Source organism: Gymnoscopelus microlampas (genome assembly GCF_963454915.1).
Source record: "Gymnoscopelus microlampas genome assembly, chromosome: 9".
NCBI lineage: Eukaryota > Metazoa > Chordata > Actinopteri > Myctophiformes > Myctophidae > Gymnoscopelus > Gymnoscopelus microlampas.
In genome coordinates, this window is record NC_139946.1 from 24,150,590 (window position 1) to 24,164,969 (window position 14,380).

General features: G+C 43.5%; 1 protein-coding gene across 1 annotated transcript in view; it reads left to right on the forward strand.

Moving 5' to 3' along the window:
* The window catches only part of lmx1a (LIM homeobox transcription factor 1, alpha), a gene marked incomplete at its 3' end in the record, with an annotated part of 15,327 nt that extends 4,556 nt beyond the window's left edge, over window positions 1–10,771 (forward strand). The window contains exons 2-7 of the mRNA XM_084066435.1: window positions 3,701–3,921; window positions 4,403–4,578; window positions 6,894–6,971; window positions 8,519–8,606; window positions 9,026–9,226; window positions 10,629–10,771. Of these exons, the coding sequence (XP_083922561.1) occupies window positions 3,701–3,921; window positions 4,403–4,578; window positions 6,894–6,971; window positions 8,519–8,606; window positions 9,026–9,226; window positions 10,629–10,771 (907 nt within the window). The remainder of the gene's footprint in view (window positions 1–3,700; window positions 3,922–4,402; window positions 4,579–6,893; window positions 6,972–8,518; window positions 8,607–9,025; window positions 9,227–10,628) is intronic.
* Between the last annotated feature and the right edge of the window lie 3,609 nt (window positions 10,772–14,380).

Consider the following 14,380-nt stretch of genomic DNA (forward strand, 5'->3'; position numbering starts at 1 on the left):
GTGAAAAATATTCGCAGATGTCACCCCCCACAGGCACCGAGCTGTGTGGGACCTCATCTTGGAGCTATATAGCGGAGGGAGAGGTTCTGATTGGAGCTAACTTCTATTAAGCTGAGGCCAGTACAGCGCATTAGCACACATTCTTTCTGTTTGAAAATCTGGTGTTTTTTGTTGAGTGACACAGCCGTGCGACATTGTATAAATGATAAGCCTGCTGCCCTATGAGTGCTACTTCCTGATCCAGCTACACTGACAGACTGATGTTTCAATTGTCAGATGGATCAGAGGATCCAGATTGGTTGAGCGGTTCAGTGAGCGCGGGTATAGACTGGTGACCTGATTGGTCATCACGTCAGCATTGTGATCAGAGTTCTACTTGACCCCGAGATGCTTATCCGATACATAGCTTAGCTTCTATCAGTGTGTATGTGTGTGTGTGTTCACTAAAGGTTCCAGGTTAACCTGATCCAGAAACAGGATCTGTGTGTCTGCATCGTGTCCACCAGACCAGCGGTGTGTTTGTCTGACGGCTAAAGGTCAGCTTTACAAGTCAGGTCAAGAACAATGGGAAAGAAAGGCTGTGCTGGCGTGTGTGTGCTTGTGTGTGTGTGTGTGTGTGTGTGTGTGTGTGTGTGTGTGTGTGTGTGTGTGTGTGTGTGTTTGTGTGTGTGTGTGTGTGTGTGTGTGTGTGTGTGTGTGTGTGTGTGTGTGTGTGTGTGTGTGTGTGTGTGTGTGTGTGTGTGTGTGTGTGTGTGTGCGCGTGTGTGTGTGTGTGTCTTCATGTATGTGCAGGCATGTATGTGTCTGCATATGTTCAAGTATGTGTCTCATCTAGTTTTAAGAAATAATACTTTATTGTGTGCTGGTATCGCACACACAACCAAGTATAAATCAGGCGATACATTTCCAAGAGACATATCAGACAGTCAGTGTGTCCTCTACTGAGTGATGTCAGTATGGAGGAAGGCAATCTTTTTTGCTGACTTATTTATCTGGAATGTTCTTGTCACTAATTGCCACGTTTAAATCCAGCGTGACCGCGCCTGATCTCCTGGCAGGACTTCTGGACCATGTCAACGGAAACTCTGAAATATTAAACACCTCGAGCAGCCCTAGAGGTGCTTTTACCTTTGCATTAATGGTACTTAAAAGTACTGCGTTAGTACATAATCTAATTAGATACGCACTGGGCAGGGCGTATCACAGGAAAAGCAATCCGCTAAATGTATGTGATCTCCCAAGCGGTAATGCCTACGGTTGTTCCTCGTTGACATCTCATGCATTAGCATCATGTTGTGCCATTGATTCAAGCACTTCTGCGTTATCATAGGAACCCAGAAACATTCAAGGTATTTCCCCGGGCTGTACGTCCTTTGAAATACTTCTTTGATGCGTCTACCGTTGCCACAGGAATGTGCATACCACAGACGGTATGTTGGCCATATTAAAGCACATACCACTGGGACTGTGGGGCAGACGGGCTGGGATCGGTCAAGCAGGCCGGCTGACCCTTCTGAGCTTCCTGGAAAGGGCTTTACCGTTTCCCTGGCGACCCCACGGCAACGGTAATAGAGCCCAGCAATGTTTGTGTCAGGATGCTGCCGTTCCAGACCTTTTAAAGCCTAATTTACGCTCCGTCGAACGACGGTGTCGCACGTCAAAAATAGACCTACATGCTCTCGAAGCGTTGCATCCCGAAGTGCAACGACATATGAATCATCGCTTCAACACTAGTGTTTGTTTCGTCTGGGTTATGTGCATTATTTTTCAGATTTAGTAGTAGCCTACAATTTGTTCAGCTGATTCCTGAGTTCCAGTTCATAGTTGAGAGGAAACATAGGCAGAGAATTCTGTGAAATAACCTTTTGACTATCCTACCTGCAATGGTACTTCATGGTTATATAATTCAATGCAAAGTTTTGCTTATTTTCTTCCTCGTTGTCATAATTGTGCCGTGCTGCACTTAAATAATATGTCCTTTTGGTGTCATCACTGGCAGGATAAATTCAACATACATTATTAACTCATACATTTTCATTATAAATGAATTAGTGCAAGGTAGTGCAGTGATATAGGTTTAGGAATATGGGTGTGCGTCAATGATATACAGTATGGTATTAGGTGTGGGATATACTGATATAAGGTAGCATACAGATAAATGGGTATACAGATAGATGGGTAGAATAAATTGATACATTCATAGCATATACAAGGTAGGACACATGGATATATATATAGATAGGATATCCAGATGGGTATATACAGTATATACAGATATATTGGTAGGATACATGGGTAGGTCATTGATATAAATGTAAAATCTCTCTCCTTACTGGCTACATGGTGTATATGTACACGTTAACAAGAAAAGGAGAAAAAGGAGTGCTGTCATGTTCTCATGCCTCCGTGGTGACTGGGGCCAGTTAACCCCAGTCAGTCACGCCTGAGAGACAAACACCAGCTCCAGAATGATGACGCATCATCCTGCGTGACAGACCCCAAATGCCGAGGTGCCAGCCAGCGGACAATAGTCCTGCTGCTTGAGGACTGGCTTGGCCTTTGTCCCGCTCTGGTTAAGCAGACTTAGAGATAATTCTGCGGATAATTCCCGGGACCGGCGGCCCCAGCCTGTCCCACCGGGAGACCTGATTCCCCCCCTCTGCCTGGAGCCATGGCCTGCCGAGAGCCTTTTCTTCCCGCCTCCCCGGGAGCACGGCCTCGGACACGGTAGCCGGAGCCCCGGCAACAGTCTCTGAGGCTTAGCTCACCAGCTCCTGGTTGCCAGGCGCTAAGACGCACACCCGCCACTCTGGGGGTATGTGTCTGAGTGGCTGGGAGGAGGAGTGGGAGGGGACAGGACAGGGGTGAGGGGAAGAGGCCGGTCGGCTCCTTTTGAGTGACAGCTCTACTTCTGCAACATTCCCGAGGGCGACCATAAGCCTTCGACCATAAGCATAATTTTCTTTTTTATTGGGGTGGACTGGGCTCTTGTACCTCAAGTTGCTCAGGATGATCAGGACAAACTTTTACTAAAGCAGCAATCAGCTAAACAAAGATGTGGCTTGTGCTATATCGATATCGGGTTAGGGCTGGGTAATGTCAGATTCAGAATCAGAATCACCTTTATTGTCACATCACAGGTTTACAGGTGCAAAGGGGTGAAGTTTGTTTTTGTGCAAGCTCATCATTTTTGATGTTTTCAGAAAGAGAAAGGAAAAAAAATAGATTGGAGGGGACAGCGGGAGCAAGGGGGAAAAGAAAAAAATAATCAATATAATTTCAATATCGTGATATGAGACTAGATCGTTTGGGATTTTGGATACCGTAATATCGTGAGATGGCATAAGTCGTTTTAATCACTTAAGCCCCATTTAATTATTTCATGGATTTTTTTTTAATTGCTAAAATAGTTGATCTACAAGCTCACAACAGTTGTGAAATTGCTTTGAAATGCATTATATACGTACATATACTATACATTAAAATGATATTATCATCACAATACGTATATCGTGATATTCGATATTTGCCCATATTGCCCAGCCCTACTCCCAATTGTTCACTGGATTCTTTCTTTCTCAGAGTCCTCCCATTCTGTCTCTGTCTCACTCTTTCTTCCTTTGCTTCTGTCTCTGTCTCTGTCTCTTGTCTGCACTGTCTGTCTGTCTGTCTGTCTGTCTCATCTGTCTCTCTGGTGCAGTCTGTTCGCGGTGCGTTGCGGGGGCTGTGCGGAGGCCATCTCTCCAGCAGAGCTGGTGATGCGCACAGCGGCTGCTGTGTTCCACCTGCGCTGTTTCACCTGCAGCGTGTGTTCCTGTCGCCTGCAGACCGGCGACCGCTGTGTCCTCAGGGACGGACAGCTCCTGTGTGCCAGAGAGGACTATCACCAGTGTCTGGTCAGCCCCACCTCCTCCGACACAGGTACACACTGGCTGTGTGTGTGTGTGTGTGTGTGTGTGTGTGTGTGTGTGTGTGTGTGTGTGTGTGTGTGTGTGTGTGTGTGTGTGTGTGTGTGTGTGTGTGTGTGTGTGTGTGTGTGTGTGTGTGTGTGTGTGTGTGTGTGAGAGAGAGAGAGAGAGTGCGTGCATGCTTGTGTGTGTGTGTTTAAGGTTCTCAGTTTCAAATCCTTGGCTTCTATTTTTCAAATATTTTAACAACTCAAACAACAACATAAAGAAAGAAAGAAAAAAGAAAAAGGATAAAACTATAAAAAAATATCAAAATGATCAGTATAGTAAAGGTATAAAATGTTTGCAGTCGGGGACAAGACCAAAAATTATGTTCTTCTACCTTTCTGCATCCACCACCATGTGCCCTTCCTTTGTTCCTTTGTCCATTGTCATGGATGAACAAAATAGAAGCTGCTTTTCAACCTGGCCTTTTTGTCTTTTCCCTTCACTAGGTAAAAGTGATGACGACGAGGAAGAGGAAGAGGACAGCGAGAAGGCTCCAGGTAGACGTAGCAGCATTGACGACGCAGACAGCAAACGGCCCAAAAGGCCTCGCACCATCCTGACCACACAGCAGAGACGAGCCTTCAAAGCCTCCTTCGAGGTATCTTCCAAGCCCTGTCGAAAGGTACAGAAGGCTTTGTATTTTCATTTTATCCTCAAATACTGTCTACTGTCTTTGTCTCAGAGCTACCGCTTTAGTGTCTATTATTTGATCATTTCATTTTAATTAAATACGCTGCAATAAGCTGGCTATTGGGCTGGGGTTTTATCTGTCTACTAAAGCTAATGAAATACGCACATCTCTTCTTTGAGGTGCTGGGTTCGAAATGATCATATAGAAAAAGTATAACACCTACTCACTCATATGCTCCAAGACAATTTTGTCTTGGAGCAGATGAGTGTGCAGGTTTTATTATTTTTCTATCTATCTACTGTATGCCTTACTGCATTATTCCCAGCATATGAAATGACTCTAGTATACTAGGGAAAAAGAGAAATGTATCAAAACTCTGTCAGAGTATTTTATGTTCTTGTAAAAGCACTATACACTATATTAGGGAAAGATGTGAAAAATAACTGAATGCTGAGATTACAGCTGAACAATGGGCAAATATCTGTAAAACACGGTACACAACAATAAGCTCCATTACCTGGCAGGAACTTTGCTGGAAAAACATAACTCGTTTTTGTATTACTCCCAGGCTTAAATCGGTAAAATTGGGAATACCTCTACATTCTAGAGGAATTGTGATGAAAGAGAGGCAAACCATTACCATGTCTTCTGGGGTTGTTCAAGAACCCAAGTCTTCTGGAATGATGTGTAGGAGAAGATGCGGCAGATTCTTACAGAAGCTTACAAAGTCACAAGGAGTGAAATATACCATTTGAAAACATTCATTGCAGCATTACATAAGGTCATTACACACAAATGTGGAGCCCTTGTCTGCAGAAAATTGGAGATTTTTAAATGAAAAATATTCCTTTTAGCCTGTGGCTGAATGGAGCGGCCTTTGAGGGAAAAAATGGGGGAAATTGATTGATTATACCAGTGGTTCTCAAACTTTTTCATGTCAAGGACCCCCAAATTGACACTTATTAGCCCGCGGACCCCCATTTGAAAAGATATGCCAGGGACCCCCACAAGAGAAAATGTTTACGGCTCTAGCAGTTATTCTCAACCATTTTAATTTCAAGGACCCCCCCAGTTTGACATGCATTAGGCCACGGACCCCCATTTAATGGCATTTATATCTCTGGGACCCCAATTTATATTGTAAAATCAATGTCAATTTAACTCTGAGAGTGTACAAATGGAACCAAATGGACCCGTTAGGGTCCATTTGGTTCCATTTGTACACTCTCAGAGTTACAGACCCATAAGGGTCCATTTGGTGCCTAATCTATCATTTAGCTGGGGACCCCCTGGAACCGCCTCATGTACCCCTGGGGGTCCCCGGACCCCACTTTGAGAACCAATGGATTATACTGTCCATGTGAGTGATATAAAAGCTAGGGATGTTATGACTCTCCAGGTAATTATTGGCTACTATTTATAGCACATTGCTTTGCCCCATGTCATGTATGCTGAGTACATGTGCAATACATGACTTCTAAAATTACACATGGAAGGAAAGAGAAAGGAAGATCATGGGAAAGAAGAGAAAAAAAAAACACTGGGACGGGTAATGGAAAGCAAGAAAGAAAGACATTCTTCACTCACCTTTTACTTTTTTACTTTACTTATTTATTTATTACTTATTTCCATCTCATTTTCATGAGTGATATTATCATTGTACCTTTCTGAATGATGGAATTGTCATTTATTTATTTTACACAAGATGACGGATGTTATGTTTTTTTCTCCTTTTTCTGTATTGAAATGAAAACCTAATAAAATACAGGTGATTACAAAGATGGGGGAAAAATAAAACACTAGACAGAAAGGAAATATAACAGTGCTTTCATAGCCTATGTAGAACTGCGTTATAAGACATTAAAAGTGCTTATTAACTATACCCAAGTCTTCACTACTGTGCTAAGTAAATGTAATAGTCCAAATTCAGAAACACATTCTGAATAGATTGTTTTCCTCATTTAGTTTTTTTTTAAAACATCTTTTAATTTGAATTGTCTTTCATTTTGCCGAGGTTGCATCAAGAGGGTCACCTTCCCCTCACCTCTTGTCCCTTGTGTTTTTCACCCTGCCTCACACACTCACTTTTCCTCCCCTCCCTTATCCTCTCTCTTTTCTTACCTTTTCCCCTCTCTTTCTCTCTTTTCCTCCCCTCCCTTCCCCTCTCTCTTTTCTTCCCTCCTCCTCTCTGTTTCTCTCTTTTCCTCCCTGCCCGTCTCTCCCTCTTTTCCTCCCTAACCCTCTCCCTCTTTTCCTCGCTGGCCCCCTCTCTCTCTCCCTGTTCCTCCTTTGAATCCTTTTCCAAGGTAAGGGAGACCTTGGCAGCAGAGACTGGTCTGAGTGTTCGCGTTGTCCAGGTCTGGTTCCAGAACCAAAGAGCCAAGGTAACACACACACACACACACACACACACACACACACACACACACACACACACACACACACACACACACACACACACAGACAGACAGACAGACGCACACACACACAGACAGACGCACACACACACAGACAGACGCACGCACGCACGCACGCACGCACGCGCGCGCACACACACACACACACACACACACACACACACACACACACACACACACTCAAAGTCATATGCACCACTAATTAAAGGACTCTTTCGACACTGTGCTCGGCTGCCAGAGTGGAAATCAGTCAGGTTATCTCTTCATACAGGAAACTGATGACATCTTACTGCAAGATCGCTGTAGATTAGGGCCTGTATTTCCTTACAAAGTGGGCGCGTGTGTGGCTTTCCCCTTTGCAATGAAATATGTCCCTTTCTTCGCTATTAATGTGTTTCAAATGAGTGGCCACAGTCTTATGAAGAACACAAAGGGCTTGCATGAGCCTGCGTTGCAGAGGGGCTGTCGAGTGAGAGGGGATTTTATAGTTGGACTCAGTGGCCTATATTTCACCTTTAATGTATCATACAGGGTGACCTGTACTGTACTGTAGTATATAGACTATCCAGTAAATATTCGGCTTGATTGCCACAATAGCCAATATGCATACCTCTACCACACTACAGCCACATCTTGTCAAAGTGTTACAGCGTGTGTGTATATATATATATATATATATAATATATTATATATAATAATTATAATATATTCTTCTATAAATATATTTTTTAAACTCAGTTGCAAAGCACTGTACTGTACCTAAAAAAAGAATACATAAAACAAGATTGATTGATTGAGAAATAGAATTGGGTGAAAATAGTTCAAATTAGAAAAATAAATAAAGAACTCAATAGATGCAAAATACTGTAAATTTGTAGAAATAAAAATAAATAATAATTCAATATTACTAAGAATTATAGGTAAATATTAAATTGATAAAATAAATGATACATTAAACTGAGCTTGCTTTTATCCTGCTCTGTCTCTCTAAATCTAAAAAAATATCTAAAAATAATAATAATAACACTGAGCTTTCTACTGTAGCCTAATGTCCACAGCTGTCTTTATAACAGGCAGAAAGGACATGCCAGAGGATCTTATGGTACATTCTTTTGTCACTTTGGTTCTGACCTACTCCTTACTGCTGAGTGTTCCTTCTCAGAGAATATACAAAATCGATAAATCAATAATTAAAATTTCCCCCTATAATGACATTGCCTCTCTATATATATTAAAGTACAGGGTAAACTGTTGTGCCCTTCTTTGTCCTTTGTTTAGGGTTGACATAAAGTGCTCTGTGCTCAGAGTGAGGGGTGCAAAAAAGTAGTAACCTTCCTCAGTGCTATATGAGTGGATCACAGACAGACAGACTCTCTCTCTATATATATTGCAATAATAATGGGTGGTTGTCACACAATCCTAGGGCACACCTGGACATGTCTCACGGCACACCAGTGTACCTCAGCACACCGTTTCAGAACCACTGTGCTAATTGACCAAAATGACCTTTCCAGATGAAGAAACTTGCCAGGAGACAGCAGCAACAGCAGCAGGAGCAGAGACAACCACATGAGCAGCATGATCACCCATCACATCACACAGGTACTGGGACTTCCAAACACCCTTTTCTAAAACACCATTAAAAACACTTAACCCCGATTTTATACTTTGTCGTACAATGGTGTAATGCGGTAAGAATAGGTGGTCTACAAGTTCACAACAGTGCTTATAGAGCTGCCATTTGGGGAAATGTCTTTTTCTTTTCTTTTTTCAGCTAATGGCATGCCCAAAATAGGGATGCCAGGTTGAAAGTGGTTAAATGTTGGCTCCATGCATTTTGTAGATAAGTCACTGTGCTCAGACAAGGTGGTGCCTCAGAATCCCTTTGTACGTTTTCTATGCAAAATAATTTATTGTGAATAGCCTACTGCGAGTTGTAGGTTGTAGACCATTCAAACATTAGACGTTACATGTAGCTGTCAGACATATGTGACGTCCGCTGACACTGTGGTGCTCCACAGCGCCCCCCTGTGGCGGTTTGACCTCTGACCTGGACCCCCTGGGCACCTCATACCCCAGTCTTCAACACCACCGCCACCAACAACAGCAGCAGCATCAGCAACTGGGGGTCACCACCCTGGAACAGCAGGATTATGATATGGACCCCTTCAGGCAGGGGCTGACCCCCCCTCAGATGCCTGGAGACCACATGCACCCCTACGGTACGGACCTCATTATTGTCTTTAAACCCATTAAGACCTGAAGCCGATTCTACAAAATGTCTTCTAAATAAACAAACAAACAAATGTTTTCATGTCAAGGACCCCCAAAATGATATGTATTTTGTTCCAGGGACCCTCAGAAGCAAAGATTTGAGTTCAAATGTACGCTTTAAAAGAATATATACTGTATATTCAAAGATTTGCACACATTTTCACGATTACTCAAAAATAGCAGATATACAAGCTTGCAGCACGGCACTCAGTGCACGCTATGAGCTTGTATATCTGCTATTTTTGAATAGCCAAAGTGTAAAATAATGCTTTAGCTCAAATCAAAAAATGACACAGATGCGTTCCAGGTTAAAGGGGAATGAGTGCCTAGGCCTACTTTGTGTTTGCTGCTCTGTAAGGCTGAAAAATGACAGAAGGGTAAAAAGTCTTCTGTTAGTACACTCTGATGTCAACAATACAGATTAGATGCAGGTTGTTGGTTAGATTTACGTGTGCAAGGCCAAGGCAGCTTTGACAAGTAGTCAACGGTATTGTATTGTCAAGTGTAAGGTTGGCCTGGTATGTTTATCCTTCAATAGTTCTTAACCTGTAGAGGGCAGCAAACTCACAGAATTGTGTGTGTGTGTGTGTGTGTGTGTGTGTGTGTGTGTGTGTGTGTGTGTGTGTGTGTGTGTGTGTGTGTGTGTGTGTGTGTGTGTGTGTGTGTGTGTGTACAAATAATCCAATCATTAACCAACCATACTGTAGGCCCCTGGTCTTATTGAATCCCCCAAAACTGACACCTACACCATTCTCATAAATATAACGGCTGTCCTACAAACAGGGGCGTCAATTGGGTATGGCAAGGTGGCAAGGTATGGCAGGTGCCATACCTTGGCTCCATAAAAAAAAGGGGAAAAAAAGAAAATCATGAATAGTAGCCTAATGCAGGTGTAAGACCATTGTGTTTGTATTGTATTATAGATATAATGCATAGTTTTCTATGCATTTCGGGGGTTTTGGGGGGTTTGACCCCCAAAAGAAATTTCGGCCGAACGGCTTTGCCACGCGCCCAGGATAGGTGTCCCTTATTTTCATCTCTGGGAGTTGGAAACCCTAACCTTGCCATACCTTAGCTTTTGCTGAACTGACGCCACTGCCTACAAATGAAACAGTAGTGTTGCATTTTACATTTTAGGCCAAATTTCAATATGACCACACTTCTGTGGAGGCAACACAGGCTGAATTATGCTAACTAACCACTTAAGACTATGTTGTCATACGATAAATAGCCAAGATACAAGAATTATTTTTAAAGAAATTGTTTTTTTTTGTTGCACAAAATAGGGACGCCAGGGTTAATGTGTTTAAAACAAACATATGAACATTGTACATCTTTCTACTTCTGAAGGTTTTAAGGGCCTATATGGTGAAATAGACGGAGACCCTCTGTGCCACCTGACTGACAGTGACTGTCTGTCCCTGGGGGACTCCTCTCTGCTCACCCCCATCGACCGCCTCTACTCCATGCAGGACTCCTACTTCACCTCCTGAGAGAGGAGTCCCAGCTCTGAGGGAGACGGAAGGAAGGAGCATCTCCTTGTCTTCCTCACTCTACCCAGCCAGGGCCTCCTTCCTGTTCCTCTGCATCTTTGTTCCTCGTTGTCATGTATGAACCCCCACCTGCGAATACTGCACTGATTGTTGAGGAGGTGAGTGTACTGCTGAGTGGAGATGGATAATATATTGTCACCTGACCAATGACCATCCTTTATATAGACAGGTTTCTGCGCAACTATAGGGAGCAGACCACAGCACTCTTTTAAAGCATATCTGGAATGCATCTTTCCAGTTTGAGACAGTACTTGGGGTCATAGACATAAATACGTACATGCCTCATTGGTCACTGGGCCGCATGTCAACGCCGCCACTAACTCCACTGCAACAAATATGCCTGAGTGGTACCTGAGACAAAACCCTTTTTTCTGAAACCATTACTGTTACTATCTGTGTATGATAAGATGTTTTGGTATGAAAATCCAATTTATTTTTATTTAGCCAAGTATCCTACATCATAAATACATGTCTGACATTTGTAATAAACCAAACCACGTGAAAATCGGTTAAGAATTTGGTTAGTTTAATAATTATGAATAATTTAATTGTGAAGAGACCTCCTGCTTCAATAGACTTACATGAGGCACGGTGATGACACTACATCACTTCAATGAACAGCAGCGGCCAATGAGGTATCTACATTTATATGCATGAGGTCACGTGATCACACGCTGCAGCTCGCTGACTCCAGAGCCGTATAAGAGAGTGTCGCGCCACGCTTTGATCTTACCGCAAAGTGGGCTGCTATGGGCTGTAGTTCCAAACATTGGAACTTCCTCATTGAGATAGACAGAGCATTTCCACATTCCATTCTTACAATGGGAGTCAACGTTAGTGTCGTCACTCTCATAGTTATACCACGCTGGCTGACTCTAATCACACACGATTAGAGTAATCAGCTGTGCATGTTTCAGTCAAATCGGTTTTGCTCCCTGCATGCCCGCACACCCAGTAATGTCTGTAAACATGATACCTGTCTATAGGTTAGTGATAATTACCCTGAGAAATACATTGGGGTTTACTCTATTATTATATCCAACATAAGAGAGTCAACTACACTACTGCATCTTCGAGACATTTCAATGTCCAAAAACTGGAATATCCCATCATCAGATTTGATCTCAGAAACGTCTCATGTATACTACTGACAATTACTACACTGCCCCCCAATGCTTCACAGTTCCCATGTACAAAAGGCACAGTAAAATCCTTAGTGAACTCTGAAGAGTCCATGTGGTTACATTTTCTCTCTTTTAAGAGTTACATTTTCATTTTATTGTGTTGGTCTCCAAGATGTGTTGTGAGCGCATGATGGCTTTGACCTTCCCTCACTCTGTCTGAAATCCAGATCGGTGTGAGAGAAATAACGTATATATATATTGTATGTGTATTTGTATTTATTGACATTATGTGTGTATGCTGTTTGTCCTGTAAGAATCAACACTAAATAAATAACGGCTTTCATACGGTGAAAATGCAGTCTTAAAAGTGTGGAGTGCTGTGCTTGCGCATTGTGTGTACTCCAAAATATGGCATACGACTTATAGTCTGATAAACATTAAGGGTGGGTCCACAGTGATATATTTGGGACCCCAAGTGTGCCATGGATACTACAGCTCATTGCTGATCTGTCATGGGAATGATATGAGGGAGACTGGACATATACAGCGCAGGCCATAGCAATAGTGGGCGATACAAATCATTGCTGATTTATTGGTATGGGTATAGGGGATTCATGTTGAGGGTTACAGCCAGGTCAGTCTATCCACAGCACTTATCGGTCCGATCTAGGTGACGGCTGAGCGAGGCATCTTCCAGTGGCTGTCAGGTGGATCATCAGACGGTAAAAGCTGAGCTATGACAGCAGCATGGGTCAGCGGCAGGTAAGCATCACATCCACACGGCCCCAGACATCATCAACGCTCACATTGTGTGCCTTCGCGGTCAAAGGCCCTCGCTGCATTTTTCTGCCTTTTCCTACCTTCTTCCTCCAGTCAAACGGAGGGGGGTTTGGGGGACCACCCAGGCACCATGCCCAGGTGGAATGCACTGATCCTGGGTAGGGAGGTTTCGCTACCCCCGGGGAGGGGATGGAGGTGGGGGGTACAGAAAACAGAGGGGCTGAAAGCTGTGTCAGGTGGAGAATGCCCAGGGTGACATGAAGATATGAAGCTCCCCACTGTATGGAGTGGCTCCTTGCCCCAGCCATGAACCCTCTTCTGGAACCATCTCATGTTTCCCACTATGAAATCAGACCTGGGAGAGCAGAGTCAATGGTCAGGAACAATCTAACTGTCTGTCACCGTGGTATGCCACTGCCAGCCGGAGCCAAAGAAGTGTGCTCGCTGTGTGTGTGTGTGTGTGTGTGTGCGTGTGCGTGTGCGTGTGTGTGTGTGTGTGCCTGCATGACATGCATACTGACTAGCAGCAAGCAAACGTTGGGGTAAATTGTTGTCCGTTGTTGTTGTTTATTTAACAGAACACTTCCTTGTATATTTTAGGATAGGGGAAGGTAGAGCAGCCAGAAACTTACATTTCAGGGAACCGAGCCAAGATGCTCACCTGCTGGGTCATTCCCCTCCATTCGCCTTCCTGTGTGCGAGTCTGTGCCCTGCTGGCACCATACCTCCATGGCTGGCACGCATATGCAGTTGCCGGCATCATCGGGTGGGATGAGAAAAATAATCAAACTGTGATCATACGGTCACAGCAGGTAGCAATAACCTCATTATTATTCTGACGGCAGCCAAACACTTTCCTGTCAACAGTGCGGTTATTTATTGCACCCACCGTGCCAACGGCGGGCTGCAAACCCTCTGTCTTTTAACCGCTATAATTGGCTTCATGCTGTTTCAGCGCCCAGGCAAATGCACACGCTTTGCTGAAGAAATCTTGATTTGGCCGGTGATGTGCATGTTTGGGGCAACGTTGATATACATACATATATACATACATACTTATAGCATAAGGCTTGATGTATTCTTGGTTGCAAGATCACAACGCGTCACAGCGCAATGCGTTGTGAGCTTGTAAATCTGCTATTTTTGGTGTGTGACACACCAAAACAAGTATAAATCAGGCCTGAGCCATCATGCAACTCCTACTTTACTGAATGTATATAAAAAATCACACCTGTGTGAAGGTAGCGGCGCCTTTGATACATTTTGTCATCAATAAGTGTTTATAATGTGTTTATAGCCACATGTCACGTGAAGCTTGACCAATCACTTTGTTGACGTGTCTGACCAATCAGAACGTTGACGCAAAAGCCAGGTATAGAGGGCTAATATCCGCTCTATACCTAAAGGTATAGAGCGGCTAGCGCCGCTAAAAACTGCAGGATACTACAATATAATTAGACACATAAATTAATCTATTTCTCATTTCACATTACCTCCAAGTGCTGATACAGTGTGTATCAGACTGACCCATAACTAGGGACATGTGCCCAGTGTAACACATGGAGCAGTGATGCAGAGATGCATAATACATCACCTCCTCAACTCTTAGTGATGGGGTGGGATGGGAGCGGTCATTCTGGCCAGT